General features: G+C 36.2%; 4 protein-coding genes and 1 pseudogene across 4 annotated transcripts; 3 read left to right on the top strand and 2 right to left on the bottom strand.

Moving 5' to 3' along the window:
• Window positions 1-1,066: 1,066 nt before the first annotated feature.
• Window positions 1,067-3,447, bottom strand: LOC108807134 (magnesium transporter MRS2-3). Its single transcript, XM_018579387.2, has 6 exons — window positions 2,909-3,447; window positions 2,322-2,513; window positions 2,111-2,239; window positions 1,918-2,018; window positions 1,620-1,830; window positions 1,067-1,519 (listed from the first exon to the last, which is right to left on the bottom strand). Exons 1-6 carry the CDS (start codon window positions 3,302-3,304, stop codon window positions 1,232-1,234), a joined length of 1,317 nt encoding a protein of 438 aa, XP_018434889.1. The 5' UTR covers window positions 3,305-3,447; the 3' UTR covers window positions 1,067-1,231.
• Window positions 3,448-4,149: 702 nt separating this feature from the next.
• LOC108807709 (putative disease resistance protein At1g63350) lies at window positions 4,150-8,387 on the top strand (annotated as a pseudogene).
• Window positions 8,388-10,159: 1,772 nt separating this feature from the next.
• On the top strand, window positions 10,160-10,672 carry LOC108810308 (uncharacterized). Its single transcript, XM_018582428.2, has one exon. It carries the CDS (start codon window positions 10,200-10,202, stop codon window positions 10,500-10,502), a length of 303 nt encoding a protein of 100 aa, XP_018437930.1. The 5' UTR covers window positions 10,160-10,199; the 3' UTR covers window positions 10,503-10,672.
• A 1,511-nt stretch (window positions 10,673-12,183) lies between these two features.
• On the top strand, window positions 12,184-13,097 carry LOC108810283 (RNA polymerase II C-terminal domain phosphatase-like 5). Its single transcript, XM_018582404.2, has one exon. The coding sequence runs from the start codon at window positions 12,262-12,264 to the stop codon at window positions 13,048-13,050; it is 789 nt and encodes a 262-aa protein (XP_018437906.1). The 5' UTR covers window positions 12,184-12,261; the 3' UTR covers window positions 13,051-13,097.
• A 34-nt stretch (window positions 13,098-13,131) lies between these two features.
• On the bottom strand, window positions 13,132-15,994 carry LOC108806921 (mitotic checkpoint protein BUB3.1). The gene is made up of 9 exons (XM_018579134.2): window positions 15,757-15,994; window positions 15,541-15,671; window positions 15,364-15,446; window positions 14,686-14,952; window positions 14,497-14,572; window positions 14,327-14,407; window positions 13,956-14,034; window positions 13,752-13,852; window positions 13,132-13,441 (listed from the first exon to the last, which is right to left on the bottom strand). The coding sequence occupies exons 1-9, from the start codon at window positions 15,874-15,876 to the stop codon at window positions 13,354-13,356; spliced, it is 1,026 nt and encodes a 341-aa protein (XP_018434636.1). The 5' UTR covers window positions 15,877-15,994; the 3' UTR covers window positions 13,132-13,353.
• Window positions 15,995-16,961: the final 967 nt, after the last annotated feature.

The raw sequence follows: 16,961 nt of genomic DNA, 5'->3' as shown, positions 1-16,961 counted from the left end.
AACTTATAGATAACATTTTTCAAACTCAGCAATTGTGTGCATGATATGAAAATTAATCATAGCTTGAGAAATTCATGAATCCTCTCCAAGTCAGCTGCAGCAACAAAGATATAAGATTTTTTTCTCGGTCCTGTAAATTTTCTTCGTCTGCATAGCTCACAGCTTAGCATAGCTTGACAATCAAGCGAACGTCACTGTAAATGATTCCTCCGTTCCACCAAATTACATGTCCTTTGTCTCTCATCAATCAAGATATTTACTCACTTGAGAAGAAGTATGTTGAAACCATAACGCTGTCTACGAAGCAATATGGGTTAGACATTGGTTTAGTAAAACATAAAATTTTAACACCGGAAAAGAGTGAAAACAAAAATAGAAGAAGACAAACACTAAAGAAGAGAAGAACCAAAAAACAAAAATATTGTAGTACAACTACAACATTAAGAATAGTGACTTTTACAACGTCAAGAGCCCCAAAATCAAACTATATGGAACCGTTACGAATGACATAATTTAATGGTTTTAAATGTTTTTTAATAAGTACAACACAATCTACTGATATCAAAAACCAAAACTCATAACACACAATATTGTTATTCCTTAATAAAATAACCATAAAAACCAATTCATACCTAAATCAAATCTCTAATTACACGACAATTCATAAATCAACTACTATTAACTAAAAAACAGATTTAGAATAATTTATAATTTAATTTCAAGTTAATTTTAATATAATGAAACAAAATATATATTACAATTAAAAAATAACAACACATGTAAATTAAAATTACAACTAAAGATAATCGCTCCGCGCGGACATAGCACTAGTTATAATATAAAATGTTATGTTTATTCTTTTCCAAACAAACTTTAAATAAGCTTCAAGTTAAACAGGTTTCACATAGACAAATTCAAAACGGATTTAATTTAAACGGGCTGGACCCATACATAAACGGACTGGATAAGTCTGTTTTAATATCCTTTTCCACAACCTGTTAAAGCGAAACACGGACAAGGAAACGTACCTAGATGTATTATCAAAATTTAGCAAAGATTAATCATGTAATTTCCAATTTGCTCTGGCTTTATTGTGAAAATAGTGAGACTAAAAGGTTTTCAAGTGTAAGATCCTCTAGAACAATAAATAAGAAAAGAAAAACTAAAAAAAAAAAAGGACTCTCCTAAGTTTTGGCAAGAGACATTATTATCCCACTATGTTTTGGTTGACTCATTCAAGCAAACGCTTCTGCTTATACCATCCGATGGCACCAAAATAGAGGAATAAACTTCCTGCCGTACCTCCAATCACTGTCCACATGAATCTCCCCGGACCAGCTACATTATCGTTGAACAGCTCTATGGTTATGTTCATCCCGAACACTCCTGCAACAGCTATAAAGAGACTCATCACCAGAGTTGCCGTTGTTAGCTGTACACCCATCTGCAGAAGATTATTCTGTTTGCCATCTAGCATTATGTTGATGTAGTCCTCCGTGTCATCCACGTATTCCCTTAGCTTTTTCCATTCAAACATCACACGATATTGTATAAGAAGAAGTAACAACATGACTATCTGACAAGAGTGATATTTACTAATAAAGCATCACACCACTTACTGTTGATAGTTTGTTCAGTGTACCATCGATCTGCACGAAATATGCTTCCAAAAGCATTTCAAGCTCTTGCACATTGAGTTTGTTGGTCATACCACTCTGGCTTGAGCTCGTCCCACGGCTGTTTCTGCTAAGTGCGCTATGAGCTCTCATTAGAAGGTTGTGAGCGTCACTTCCTCGATGGCAGCTTTCAGGAGAAACTTCGGCACGAAACCTGTGGCAGGTCATGGTATAAAAAAAAAAAAAACTAATATCAGAGCAACCCAAAGCTAGTATGTTCTAAAAAAAGTCTGGTGCATGCCTGTCATCCTCGTCTCCTTCAGGAAGAGCTAACTTATCAGTAAGATACATCTCAGCCATGTCTTCATCATCGTCTAGGAGATGTTCTAGTGCGTCCCTAACCTACGCAAGTGAAGACAAATAAGGTTAGATTACAACAAGATTTGTCTTCATAAAAGAAAAAAAGATCACAGGAGTCATCATCATCACAACACCTTCTGAACACGCCCAGTGATTGCAACCAGCCTGCTTTTAATCTGTCGAACACGCTCCAAGTTGAGGGTACTGATCTTGATAGTAAGCTTATCCATAGCTGGATGGGCCTCCAACTCCAATCTCACGGCCTACATCAGATAAAATAACAAATTGAAAATACACCACACAAAAATAGAAACAAAACCATAAGTATAATAATAATAATAATACCTCACTTTCCAAACTGGTGGACGCAGCCTCAAGACAAGCTTCAAGAGCAACAAACTCAAAAGGAAGAACCTTGGATCCATCTTGATTCCCAAGACTTTGCATCTTATCCTTCTTAGCTTCCTCCCCTTGATCCCTAGACAACTGTGACGTTCCAGCTTCTCCCTGTGCAGCTCCCTCAGTGTTCTCTCCCTCCTTTACACAACGCATACAAAGAAACCAGAGAGTGGTTAGTATCTATAAATAGACAATCACATTAGATGATGTGGTTTCGAGTCTGTGGATTAGGGCTTTGGAACTTCCTGATAATTCCAAAAAAAAAAAACCCTAATTTCTACAACTACCTGAGGTTGTATCTAAAAATAGACAATCACATCACCATTTCATCACTCAATACAACATTTTTTTTTAATTAACCACAGTGTCCGGTGGCCACCTATATTTTTTTATTGCTAGTGATTACAGCATTAGGTTTCGCCCTCAAGTACCTCTAGGCTGGTTCAATACAACATATCATATACCAAACAATACAATCAGCCATACGTTTCTAAACTAACAGTGAAAAGCAAAACCCTAATTTCTAAAACCACCTGAGGTTTAGTGGCGTGATGGTGACACCTAATCCTCCTCTGCAGCTCCTCAATAAACGGCACCACCGAAGGATCCTTCGAATTCAGAATCAAAACCTCCTGAGCCGTGATGATCGCCTTGATATGCTCCAGATTGATGACGATCGCTCTCTCGCGGCCTAGAACGGTAGACGGATACGACAGCAGAGGATCGAGGATCCGGAGATCGCGCGCCGGTAAGCCCGTCCGACGCATGATGGTGTGTTTCCCGGCTTCCGTCGCCTGCTCTTTCCCCGACGAGCAGAGCACCAGCCACGTCCTCACGCCCATGCCTTTCTTCCGGCTACCGCCGGCGGGAAACGTGGGCGTCGGGTGGCTAGCGCTGGAGTCGAAATCTTCGGGTCTAGGGCCTCTCATGGCTGCGTAGTAGTACGTTTGATGTGATCAGGTAGATTGAGCAGTGAAAGTTCCATCATCACGAAATTGAGTATTTATAGGCAAAACAGGTATAAATCGGTTAAGCGTTCCCCCCAAAATTAAACCGGGTTTTAGAGTTTCACACAAAATTAAATCGGGTTTAGCGTTCTCCACAATTGCATAGTTGTTCGAATACAAGTTCAATCTACATATCTGGTTTTTGAGTTTTCAAATTCAACCTATTCGACCTGTTCCAGATTTTAGATAATTCTGATTCGTTAAATTTTATAGTTTTGATTCGTTCTAGATTCGTAATTATTGCAAGTTCGATTATTATCTCGAATTCTGTTAACAATATAATATCATGGATTTAGATATTTTAAATATTTATACTAGATATTAATTATTTGAATTATTTATTTAAATTTTGAATAATTACTAAAACTTTTAATTTTTATCTTTTGAGTTTTTGTAGGTGTATTTATACAGAATTTGGACTGAAATTATGTGAAAAATATAATGTTATCTATTAATAATAGTAATCCTAATTAACATGAAGAGTTGTGTTTTTCAATTCTAATCCTAAATTGTAGTTGGTTCGAATGTGCGACTTGCTAAAATATCATAATTAATATAATATGTGTGCAAAGAAATACGTTGAGAACCAAGCGATGATCTCTAAGTTCATCTCTACACGTCAATAGAATATTTAAGAATAAAAATAAGAGATATTAGGCTCCATATACACCAAAAAATCCATATTTAAGTAAATATCCTAAGCACTATTGATATTTCTAAACCCCAATATTGTCCCTATCCTTGCTCTTGTCCCTGTCCATGCCCTGCCTGCCCAAACTCTCTTCTTCTTTCTCTCTTTTTTTTTGAACAACCCTTCTTCCTTCTCTCTCTATTTCTTTATAACTTTATCTCTTACCCAAATAATATTATTTATTCTCTTTTTGTGTTATTTCTAATCTCTTGCACAAAACAAATGGATTCTTCTTCTTTTTTTTTATTTCCATTATTGTGGATCCAAAAAATATTATCTTCTTGAGGAGTTCATCTACACTAGTCTTCATGTCAATTTGTTTGATGTTGATCACGATTTTGAAGGTTTCAGGTGAGTACATAACACTACAAGAGAGATCTTTTCAATTTACGTGTTGATAAATCAAATGTCAATAGATGTTAACAAAAGATGTGGTTTGCAAATTTTTATATAGTGTATTGTTATTAACTGATACATGTTTTTTTAACCGTTACAAAATATGTTGATGATTTTTGAAATTTATGGGTAAAAACATTGAAGTAGCTTGTGTTAGCTATATATATGATTTGTTAAATGCTACAAAACAGATTATCATGCTAACTTAATTTTTATCTGTTAATTTATATTTTTTTACGGTTAATCATTATTGTATCATATGTAAACTAATAAGTTACATCAACCATAAGTTTAAGTGCTAAATAACATAGTACATTAAGATCATTGCTTTTGTTATATGATAAGTATTATTTTGTAATAAACAGATTATCTGCTAATAATTTATATAAAATATTGAGTTAAAGTTAGTGTTAAACTTCCTTTGTACAATATAGTTGTATTCATATGATACATAGTTTGTTAGGTGTTTCATTATAGATTAACATGATAACTTAATCTTTAGCATATACATGTGTAGTTAGCTGCTATCAAACATATTAGACATTTTTGAAAATGGGTGATTAAATATTCAGAAATAATTGCCTTAACTGATACATAGTTTGTTAGATGTTACAAAATAGGTTATCGTTCTTACTTAATAGTTATCTATGTAATTTGCATTGCAATCTCTTGTTCTTCCATTCATTTTGTGTGTATATTACTACAGAGATTGGGGATTTCTATGTATTTAGGGTAGTTTCCTAATTTTAGTTGTTTTTGTGTATATACAGCAAATTATCTCTAAAAATAACTTATTTCATACAAACTGATGATCTTTTGGTATTGGAATAGTTTCTTATTAATTCTTAACGGGAAAAACGTCATTGATAATATATAGATCATCAAATTGAATGCACAGAATAAGTTATTTTATTCTTGCATGACTTTTTTAATCAAGAAATAATCTGAAGTAAACTTATCCACCCCCAAAGTCAGAGGGATGGGAAGGCTTCCAAGATTTTAATTTGATTATTACTTATTTTCCTCTGTGTATCGTTGCTCTCTCATCTCTCTGTTTATTCAAATCAGTAAATTCCTTCCAATAGTTATCACTTTCTCTGTAATATGGGAAGTTGTATCTCTTTCTCGCTATCATGTGATCAGTGTACGAATCAAATCTTTCAGTGGTTATGCATCAGAAGGGGTTATATTAACAATCTGGAGAAGAATCTCAAGGCTTTGGAGACAACCATGGAGGAGCTTCAGGCAAAGCAGGATGATTTGTCAAGAAGGGTGGAGAGAGAGGAGGGTAAAGGACTAAAAAGGCTTTCTCAAATCCAGGTATGGCTTACAAAAGTCGACACAATCAAAACCCAAGTGAATGCTATTTTTAGTATGATACCTGTTGAAAGTCAAAGGTTGTCTCTCTGTGGGTTTTGCTCTACGAATTTAAAATCTAGATATCGTCACGGGAAAAGGGTTTTTCTGATGTTGAAGGAGGTTGAGAATCTAAACTCTATTAGAGACTTTCAAGTCGTTGCCGAGCAAGCTCAATCATCTGAGGTAGAGGAGCGGCCTATCCAACCGGGAATTGTTGGTCGGGAAACGATGCTCAAAAAAGCATGGGACTATCTCACTGAAGATGGTGTTTGTATTATGGGTTTGTATGGCATGGGAGGAGTAGGCAAAACTACACTCCTCACGCAAATCAACAACAAATTTCGACATGATGGATATGTCGGTTTTGGTATTGTGATTTGGATTGTGGTCTCTAAAGATTCACATACCCAAAAGATTCAGGAAGAAATTGCAAACAAACTAGGCATGGTTGGAGATGACTGGAACAAAAAAGATAAAAATCAAAAGGCGTGTGATATACACAATGTCCTTAAAAGGAAAACATTTGTGTTGTTGTTGGATGACATATGGGAAAAAGTTAATCTATCTGAGATTGGAATCCCTTTCCCAAATACAGAAAATGGATGTAAAGTGATTTTCACCACTCGTTCTCAAGAAGTGTGCAGGCGCATGGGTGTTGATGTTGAGATGGAAGTCCAATGTCTGGCACCAAACGATGCATTGGATTTGTTCCTAAAAAAATTGGAGAGGTCACATTACAAAGTCATCCAGACATACCCTATCTTGCAAACGTGATTGCTAGAAAGTGTTATGGCCTACCTCTTGCGCTTAATGTCATTGGCGAGACTATGTCATGCAAAAGAACTATTCAAGAATGGCAGCATGCAGTTCATGTTTTAACTTCATATGCTGCTGAGTTTTCTGGCATGGAAGATGAGATTCTTCCGATTTTGAAGTATAGTTACGACAATTTAAAGGACGAGAAGGTCAAGTTGTGTTTACAATATTGCTCTCTGTTTCCGGAAGATGAGAGAATTTATAAAGATGAACTGGTAAACTATTTGATATTTGAAGGGGTGATAGACGGAGATCGAGGTATAGAAAAAGCTGAGAACCAAGGCTATGAGATCATCGGTACACTTATCCGTGCATCTTTGTTAGTTGAAGACGAAAGAGAAGCGTTATATCAAGTGTATATGCATGATGTTGTACGTGAGATGGCTCTGTGGATAGCTTCTGATTTTGGGAAACAAAAAGACAACTTCATTGTCCGCGCACGTGCAGGGTTATGTGAAACACCCAAGGTTGAAAACTGGAATGTTGTGAGAAGGATGTCACTGATGAGTAATAAGATTGCAAATCTCTCTGGCATCCCTGAATGCCTTCATCTTACAACGCTGCTCATGCAGAAAAACGAGGCATTGTCAAATATCTCAAATGGGTTCTTCCGGTTCATGTCAAAGCTAGTTGTTTTGGATCTATCGTATAACAAAAATCTCTCGGAGTTGCCAGAAGAAATATCAGCTTTGGTCTCCTTGCAGTACCTCAACATGTCGAAAACAAATATACAGTGTCTGCCTCTAGGATTACGAGAGTTGAAAAAGTTACGTTACTTGAACTTGGAGTTCACATGGAACCTTTCGAGTATTGTTGGGGTATCAAGTCTACTGGATTTGAAAGTATTGGATTGCGGGGTTCTGGTGTATCATTGGATGTCAGCACGGTGGAGGAGTTGCAAGTCTTGGAACAATTGGAAATTTTAACCTTGGGAATAGGTTATGATTCAGGTTTGGTTCAGTTTCTAACCTCTCACAGGCTGATGAGCTGTACACGAGACTTAGAGATCAGCGGTCTTCAACTAGAATCATCTGGAATATCGTTTTCAACAACTATGAACAACCTCCAGTATCTCGACTTTCTTGGCTGCACTATCTCCGAGATAAAGATTGATATGACATATTCTCCTCTGCGGAATTTTACAAGTCCATGCTTCCTGAGTCTCTCTGATGTGTATGTACAAGGTTGTAAAAGCCTAAGGGAGTTGACGTGGCTAATGTTTGCACCAAATCTTACATATATTGATGTTGAGTCTTCAGAACAGCTAGAATATATAATAAGCAAAGAGAAAGCTACTGTAGGTGAAGAATCAGGGATGGTTCCTTTTCTAAAGCTGAAATTCTTACGATTGTCTAATGTACCAGAGCTGAAGAACATATATTGGAGTTCTCTACCATTCCCATGTCTAAAGACAATCATTGCAATCGGATGTCCAAAGCTGAAGAGACTTCCTCTCAATTCCAAAAGTGGCTGGGAAGGTGAAAATGGACTTATCATAAGATACAGAGAAAAAAAATGGATTGAAGGTGTGGAATGGGAGGACGAAGCTACCAAAACCCGCTTCTTATCTTCATGTGTAAAGGTTTAGTTTATCAAGTTTTCTAATGTATATCTAATGGAAGTATCAGGTCTTGTTTTTCTTCTTTTCCACTGTGTCCTGTTATAATATACGTTAATTTTGCACAGACTTGTGCTTCGACTGTCAGATGCTGTTCTTTTTTTTTTGTTGAATGAATTGTCAGATGTTGTTTGGGCGGTACGTAACATAGGAAAGGTAAGCCACCGCTTAGAGCATCATGATTTTAACTGATAATTTTAGTTGTATGTAAAGCATCATAAAATTTTACATTAATAATAAGGGCATAATTTTTTTTTTGAAAATGTTGAACCGACACTGTGGCGACTCTACTCCTATCAATGATTCATTGTCTTTCAGTAAGATTATAGATAGGAGTAGAGTAGCCCAAACAACAATGAGACTCTTACCTCTCTATTCAAACTTTAGTTTTGCTTGAAATTTGTGTGTTCTCGATTTTTCTTCTCCTAGTGTATTTTGTAGAAATTATAAGTTGTAGAAATTTGTGTGTTCTCGATTTTTCTTCTCCTAGTGTATTTTTCTTCTCAAAGTTCAAGACTTCCACTCCTCCTATGGCACCATCTCTAGACTACTCATCAAGCTCCAGGTTCCACTTTTGTGATTACAAACACATTGCTTTATGGATTCTGATGTTTTCGATTCTTGATTCTTTGGTTTTTGGAATTTAAAGAATGGAGCTTTTGTGGAAGCTGTGATAATGCTGGTACGATACTCGGTTGGGGTTGTGTGGAGAGGGAAGCCACGTCCAGGTGGTGTTTGGTCTACGTTATGCATTTCATCCCAGGTATTATTGGTTGTGCCATCTTGTTTCATTGAATGACTGTGGTGTGCTAAGAGCATCTGATATATAAAATGCTGTTGTTGAAGCTGTCCATGCCATGTTAAAACAACCTTTCAGCTCTCGCCCAAAAGAATTACCATTTCAACTGTAAGTACTGACAAAGCTACCTTTCAGTTTGATGGTTCCAGTAACCCTTATTCTACCTTCGTTTACATATATAGGTCGGAGTTGTTCATGCGATTAACAAGCTTCACAATGATCTACCAGGTGTAAGTTTGGCGGTATCTCTTCATGCACCAGTTCAAGAAATCCCCTGTCAGATCAGGCCTGCAGCTAGAGCCTTTCCTCTGCTTTCCAGAAAGTCAGGTAGCTCCCAACCAACAGGTTCTTTGCTATTGAATGTGAAAAAACCATCATTCCTGAAACAATTAATGATCATAACGTACTGGGGGCCCCACATCGTGTCCTTGGATCTAACAGTAATCAAAAGATCTTCATTGAGTACATCATGCTTGATGGGGTGATTGATCAAGAGGAGAACGCTCATCATCTCGGCGAGTTGCTAAATACATTTCAAGTGGTAAAATCTTTGATTTTCTTGATAATCTTAAAGTTTCTGAGATTATCTGATGGAAACTATGCCTGTTTTCTCAAAAACAGGTGATAAATTTGATACCATTCAACCCTATTGGGCCCACAAGCCAGTTCAAAACCAGCAGTAAACAAAGCGTCTCGAGTTTCTAGAAAATCCTGAGGGAGACCTACGAAATTCGAACCACTTTTCGTAAAGAAATGGGTCAGGACATCAGTGGAGCTTGCTGTCAGCTAGTCGTGAACCAACCGGACAACAAGAGAGCTCCTGGAACCACTTAGAGACATTGAAGATCTCCATCTCTAACTTTAGGACCAGACACATAAAACACACGTTTTCTATTAGAGTTCTATTAAAATTCTTATTGCCAAAGTCAATTCTGTAATGCTTATCATCAATCATGACTATATCCTAAACACAAAGTTGGTAAAATACCACCAACAGGGTCAATACTTATCCACAGATTTGATCCAATAGTTGTCAATTCAATACAAAGACAAGTTTGATTTTATCTTCTTATGCCACATGATATAAATATTGGGTTGCCGGAATATTATTATTTCATATAGAAACAGAGAATTTTAAATGGAGGGGTTGATTCCATATCTGATTCATGCTATCAAGAAAGACCATAAGCCTCAACATCAGGGGTATCGATCGTTGTCTGTAGGATCTAGCCGAGGCTGCAGACCACTAATGATGGGACAAGAAGGTTCTTCTTCATTTCAGGGATCTTCTCACCGTCGAACAAGATCAGAGTACAAGCCACCTGTTATCATGGATATGTTTGATCAGACATCATCAGGAGGTTTTGGTCAAGGCTCTGGGAATGAAGATCTTTCTTCACAGAATATAGCAACAAAGCTTCAGCATGCAGATAGACGATGAGCTTCTGTGAGAAAGAAAAAAATTTACAAATCTGAAATCAAACTGTATTAAGTCTTGGATACCAGTTATATGAATTTGTTTTTATTTATTTTTTTATTTATTATAATAATGTATTGTATGAATCAAATACAATAAAAACTGTTGGATTTGGTTTAAATAACTTATTGTATTCAACCAACAAAAAAGAATGACCAAGAATAGTAAAGAGAACTGTCAAAACAAAACAATGAGTAATAGCAGAGGAAAGATCTGTTGCTTGCTTGGCACTCAAGGATGAAAGACAAACATATTAGGGAATTTTATCACAAGAGAACTGAAGGCTATCTTCATTTTGAACGTTACCAAAACTTAAAACACATTAGATTCTACCAGTTTTCTTCTTCTCTGGATGCCATAGGTCGAGAAACATAGCCTTCTTTCTTTTTATCTGTCTCTGTTGTTTCTGATACAAACCTCACAAGAGTCATTGTTACTAGTGGCAATGGCTGAATTAAGATCAAATTCTATTTTCAAGCTTCTAGAGGAAATGCGTGTGGGGAAAGAGCCAAGAGACATTGATCACAGATCAGTTATGGCCAAACAAAGGTTTTTTTTTTCTTGAGCCTCACTCTGAGAAAAGTGAAAACGAGGGCGAATTGGCGAATGTTTTGAAATTGCTCAAGGAAATTTACAGTGGATTCTTCAGAGTCGAGCAAGAGTTGGAGTAGAGATAGAATTCAATCGCATCGACGAACTATCTGTATAAGAAATATGAATATCTCCAAAGCAGTCTCTTTAAGTGGTTTATGATGTACTATTGGATTTGCATCTACAAGATTATATTAGTCTGAAATCTGAATCTTACTTGATACTGAAATCTGAATCTTACTTGATACATTAGTATTAGTATTACTTTCACTTCTCAACCGTCGCTAGAAAGTAGAAACACAAATCACAATTTGTGTTTAAACTAAACTGCATAATACGAAGTAGAAAGTGTTGTTGTAACTGAGTTTAGCGAAGGGGTAGATGTGTTAAGAGTTGTGGCTTTTGGTTAACTAGTTTTGTCTAAGACTTTTAAAGAGTCAGACACAATTCTTCATTTGTTATAACACATTTTTTTATTGAAAACATACATTGAAGAGATGTAAGTGTTAACTTTATAATGTTTTACTTTCTATTTAAGCTCTTGCTGTGATGTAAAAACAGTAAGTTCAAATTTGTATTCTATTAATAAAGATACAGTTATCGTTACTTTAGTTTGCAGTGATACAATTGCGACGTAGAAACGGAAGTGATACAGTTGTGACATATATAAACATTTGTTATTTCCATAAGAAACTCATCTTTTATATTCTTTTGTTCAGTTGTTTTCTAGTTTGGAAACTTGAGTTTTTTTACTGAAAGCCCATTTAAATATAAATATCTGGCCCATATTAATTGGATACATGAGAATACAAGTAAGCACGGTTATAGTAGTCATTCCTAAACGACGAAATCAGAAAAAAGAGCTGCTGAGAAAAAGGAAAAACACGGACGACGAATACGTCTTGAAAAAGGAAAAACGCAGAAAAGAAATAGATAAAAGGGTATAATGGTCAATTAGGATACCAACTATTTCCTTTTTTATCAGCGAGTCTCTCACTTTCTAGGTCTATATAAGAGAGTGAGATTCCACCTCTTCATTACCAATACTTTCGTAACTAACTACAAAGTCTACAATCATCACTTTCTCTAGGTTTCCGATCGACCTAGGGTTTTTTCAATTAATCAAAGAAACATGTCTGTGGTTGAGAACATTCTCAAGGGTTTTCAGCTAAGCGACGAGGCTGTAGCCGTGACGAAGCACCTTATTACATTAGTCTCTTGTTCCAACGAGAAAAAACTCCACCTAGTACTTGACTTGGATCACACGCTTCTCCACACCACTCGTGTATCAGGTCTCACCGAAGCAGAGAAGTATCTAATCGAAGAAGCGGGTTCGAATAAAAGAGACGATCTATACAAGTGGCAAGTCCAAGGAGGAGAAGATACCATGGCGTTCTTGACAAAGCTAAGACCTTTCGTTCGAGATTTCTTGGAAGAAGCCAACAAGATGTTCACAATGTATGTTTACACAAAGGGTAATCGCGAATACGCTAAATACATCATGAGCATGATTGATCCTAAGCGAATCTATTTCGGGGAGAGAGTGATAACGAGAGACGAGAGTCCTTACATGAAGACGCTTGATTTGGTTTTGGCTCATGAGCGAGGAGTGGTGATCGTGGATGATACACGTGATGTGTGGCCAGATCACAAGAGCAACTTGGTTGAAATTAGCAAATACAACTATTTTAGGATGAACAAGAGCAACCAGTCGAAGCCATTCTCTGAGGAGAAAACTGATGAAAGTGAAAACAATGGTGGTTTGGCCAATGTTTTGAAGCTACTAAAAGACGTTCACTGTGGATTCTTTAGAGTCGTTGAAGAGAAAGAGCTGGAGTCTAAAGACGTGAGGCTGCTGCTACAAGAGCTAGAATTTAATCATGCCGACAAAGAATCGTTTAGTTCTGTAGAAACATTATAAAAGCATCTGTGTGATCTCTCGTTCATATGTAATGTGTGTATATTTGCAAAAGTTAATTTGATTAAAAACATTTGAAGCATATTTCATGATGTATTTTTACTATATTTCTCTGGAATTAATCTAATATCTCTTGGGTAATAATATGTCCTCAAAGCCAAACGAACTACAAATCATTGTCTTTACTTCTACTTTATACACTCAAGACAAAAAAAAATTAAAAGCTCAGACATACTTTCAGTATCTATGGGGAACTCTTAGTAAAAACAAAAGACCAACTTCTGTTGAGGACAGCTTTCTTCCTTATCATGCCGCAGGAGTTGGATATGCTTTGGGTTTGGGTTTCACTTCGATTTCGTTAACGTTTCTTACAAAGATGGCTTCTGGCTCGTGCCTAAAAAAACAACACACACACACAGACCCAGTTAAAAGAGAATTCTAACCTGAAACCAAATACAAATATACAACTAGTATTTCAAGATAATTATACTCAAGTGTTCAGTATACGCATTCTTTGTTTGTGTAATTGTGTTAACCTGTAAGACTAGGGAACAGAGTTCCTATAAATCCAACGTACAGTTATCTCTAAAAGCATTTTAATCAAAACAGTGCCCAAACAATTAAGTGTATCCAATCAATAATTCAAAGACAGGCACAAAGCTATTCTAAACTTCAGAGAACTAGAAAGGGGGAAAGATACTTACGATTTCTCCCCCTCTTCAAAAGTGTAACTTGACGCAACAGCTAGTAGCTGCCCATCTCGACTGAATGACAATGCTGCTATACTTGATGGGTACTTTGAATACTGCAAAAGAAACAAGAACCAAATAGCAATAACGTTTCTGTATCACACTAGGGAACATTATCAGAAAAATGAAAACAAAAAGCTCTCAAGTCATTTACTAAACCTGATACAGCCTCTTCTTGTTGTTCCCATCCCAGATGTTGACGAACCCGTCACAGCCTCCGGTTGCAAAAGTGCCATAACTGCAGTTACAAAAACCCAGATGATTACGCGGTGGTTTATAATTGTTATCACACGAAGCATAAGAAAACCTTTTGTCTAGATGTATTTAAGATGTTAGACTCAAAAACATACATAGTATATAACATCCGAACATAGCAAATTAGCATCCCAGCAACTTTGAACTAGCCTTCAACTTTACAGTAAAGAATTTTAGTATGACTATTATCTTAAAAATCTTCTCGTGTTGTGTAAAAATGTAATAAATCTAGAAATCTAAGAAACAGTTGGAATCTTGGTGAGATAGGAACTCACATTGGATGGAAAGCAATGGCATTAACAGGGTAAACAATGTCTCTTCCAGCCTCTGATTTCCGATGACACTTAAAAGCATATCTGAGAACAAGTTTACATATATTTATAAGTCATTCAAAGTAGTGGAGAAGAGACAAGTAGAATAAAAAAACACTTGAGGCCAGCAGTACTTCTTAGCTTGAGCAGCCTCTGACAGATCAAAGAACTCCATCGCAACTCTTCCTTCAACAGAGCTAAGAGCATACCCTGTAAAATTTTCAATATCAAAGTTTCAAAATTGAGGCAAGATGTATACTTGGGAACTGAAAAAGAAAAAGTAACTAGCAACCACAGAAAGCAATATATGTGAGTCAGATAACCTGTTCCATTAGGATAACTACGAACACATCTCGTCTGGTACTTTAGTGAAGACTCCCTTCTTTGCTCAGGCTGAGACATATTCCTGAGATCGTAGATGTTGACATGCCTTCCTGCTGTTGCGACAACGAGACGGTTCCCAACGAGAGATAGAGAGTAAACACGCTCTGGTTGCACGTATGTTCCCACCTGAGTCCGTTCCGGCCCACTTGCACCTCTCGGATCCCAACACTTAACTGTTTTATCCCAAGATCCAGTAATAACTTGCCCTGTAAAATCACACAAGAAGAACAAAACATAATATGTCAGCACTACTTTGAAGGCTTGGAGCAGTAAGAAAGAAACCAAAAATGGTGGAAAAAAAATAAATCTAAGTTTCAAATTAGTTACTTAACAAAAGAAATCGTTACTTAACTTCAATAACCAAAGTTATAGTAATTGCTTAACTAAGAGTTTCCTAGACATGAGAAGCACAACGGACAATGTGACTGTTCAAAGCTAGCATCAAAGAGCGGGATTAACAATCAAAGTTTCACTATCCTGATGGTACTGAATAAAACATTGCAAAATAAGTAGCATCAGCTTTATATTAACATAAATTGCTTAACTACAAGAAATAGTCAACGTCACTGTTTAAAACTAGTATCAAAGAGCATGATGATCAACACTATATAACATACCTGCAGCATAAGAATACTCAACACACCGCACAGGCTTTTCATGCGTCCCCAAAACATCCTCTTTGCCAACATTGAATACAATCCTGAACATATGTTTAAAGTGGCTTTCTTATGTTAATCTTCACAAAGTTAAGATTCACAAGAGTGGTTTTTTTCTAAAAAAAGGAGATAAAATACCGTCTGACTTTGTTGTCGCTGCCAACGCTGAAACCAGAGGAATCGTCGTGGAAACAGCAATCGAGTACTGCGCCGCCGTGTAGGAACTCTCCTTTCAACGAATTGGTGCTCACATCGTACAACCTCACACTCTTAGAGCAACATAAGAAGAAGAAGAAGAAGAAACGATTCAGATAAAGAAGGAAAAGAGAAGGGGGCTTTGTGTTGTTTTCTAACCTTATCCCATGAAGAGACGAGGAGATGGTCACTTGTGTTGGAGAATCTGAGATTCGAAATGCCGTCGGACGGTGGGTTCGCGAGCTCGCGGCCGGCGGACGGAGGAGGAGGCTGACTCATTTTTCCAATTCCTACTCCCGTTGAAGATCACAAATTCTAGGGTTTCAGGGGAGTGAGAGAGAGGGGTTTTTGAGTTTTGAAATGGGAGTAACTATTACCTTTGCGAAAGGAACAAATCTCGATAAGATCTATTTCTCAACTTTATTTTAAAAATAAAAAAGAAAATCAACTTTTTTTTTTAATTTTTGTTGGTCTGTTCTCTGTTTGAATTTCAAATCTGTGATTCGAACTTCGAAGTGGTGGTCGATCGTTCGATATAGTAGAGTGTGCAAGTGTTAAGTGTGGACTCTCTTTTACTTTTTGATGCTGACTTTATTTAATTTAGGGTTTTTTTTTTATCTTCAGAAAATTAGAATTTTTTTTTTGACAAAGAAAAATTAGAATTTTTTTGGTCAAGAAATCATGGATTTTAAAATGAATGAGTGGGAGATCCGAATTCTAAAAATATTCAATCTAACAATAAAATACAATTATATTTTATTTTGAAATTATCTTTTTACTTTCCTTATGAATATAAAAAATCAATATTTTTAAATTGTGAAATTCACTTTTTGATATATATCGTATATTTCTATTTATTTAATAACTTTATGTCTGCTTTGATACCAATAAAATTATTTTGCCTAAATTTAAACTAAATTTTTATTAAGAGTAGGACTAAAAATAATTTTTAATTTAATATTTTAAAACAAAAGAAATGTATAAAGTCAACTAAAACTATAACCATGCCAAACGGTGATCAAATTTAATTATATTTTGTTTTTATTTCAGTAGTTTATTTTTGTTAAAAATTGAAAACCAAATGTCAGGGTCAAAGCTGGACCATTAAACTGTTGATATAGCTTCACAGATCTGGAGCATGGGTCTGAAATGGCCTTAATAACAAGGCCCATATTCTGCACCTTTTTGCAAGCAAGCAAATAAGAAGAAGATGAGAATGATAGAAAGCGTCTTCGACTGTCTCTCAATCAAATTAACACGTGTAAACGTCGCGAACGCGTTTGGAGAAATCACGTCCACCTTTCTTTGCTTGTTGGGTATAAACAACAAATTGACATCGGCGTTCAAGTGGTAACGGAACACCC

The sequence above is a fragment of the Raphanus sativus genome, chromosome 6 (genome assembly GCF_000801105.2).
Source record: "Raphanus sativus cultivar WK10039 chromosome 6, ASM80110v3, whole genome shotgun sequence".
Classification (NCBI taxonomy): Eukaryota; Viridiplantae; Streptophyta; class Magnoliopsida; order Brassicales; family Brassicaceae; genus Raphanus; species Raphanus sativus.
This window is presented reverse-complemented; position numbering and strand designations above follow the sequence as displayed.

What these genes read in the sequence shown, in the direction of transcription:
- LOC108807134 (XM_018579387.2), bottom strand. Translation starts at nt 3,304, where the DNA reads ATGAGAGGCCCTAGACCCGAAGATTTCGACTCCAGCGCTAGCCACCCG. An exon ending in GAAGGAGACGAGGATGACAG is followed by an intron (nt 1,831 to 1,917) that starts GCATGCACCAGA and finishes GACCTGCCACAG; the next exon opens with GTTTCGTGCCGAAGTTTCTC. An exon ending in CACTGAACAAACTATCAACA is followed by an intron (nt 1,520 to 1,619) that starts GTAAGTGGTGTG and finishes GAATGGAAAAAG; the next exon opens with CTAAGGGAATACGTGGATGA.
- LOC108810308 (XM_018582428.2), top strand. Translation starts at nt 10,200, where the DNA reads ATGGAGGGGTTGATTCCATATCTGATTCATGCTATCAAGAAAGACCAT.
- LOC108810283 (XM_018582404.2), top strand. Translation starts at nt 12,262, where the DNA reads ATGTCTGTGGTTGAGAACATTCTCAAGGGTTTTCAGCTAAGCGACGAG.
- LOC108806921 (XM_018579134.2), bottom strand. Translation starts at nt 15,876, where the DNA reads ATGAGTCAGCCTCCTCCTCCGTCCGCCGGCCGCGAGCTCGCGAACCCA. An exon ending in AGCGACAACAAAGTCAGACG is followed by an intron (nt 15,447 to 15,540) that starts GTATTTTATCTC and finishes ACATATGTTCAG; the next exon opens with GATTGTATTCAATGTTGGCA. An exon ending in GAGGCTGCTCAAGCTAAGAA is followed by an intron (nt 14,408 to 14,496) that starts GTACTGCTGGCC and finishes ACTTGTTCTCAG; the next exon opens with ATATGCTTTTAAGTGTCATC.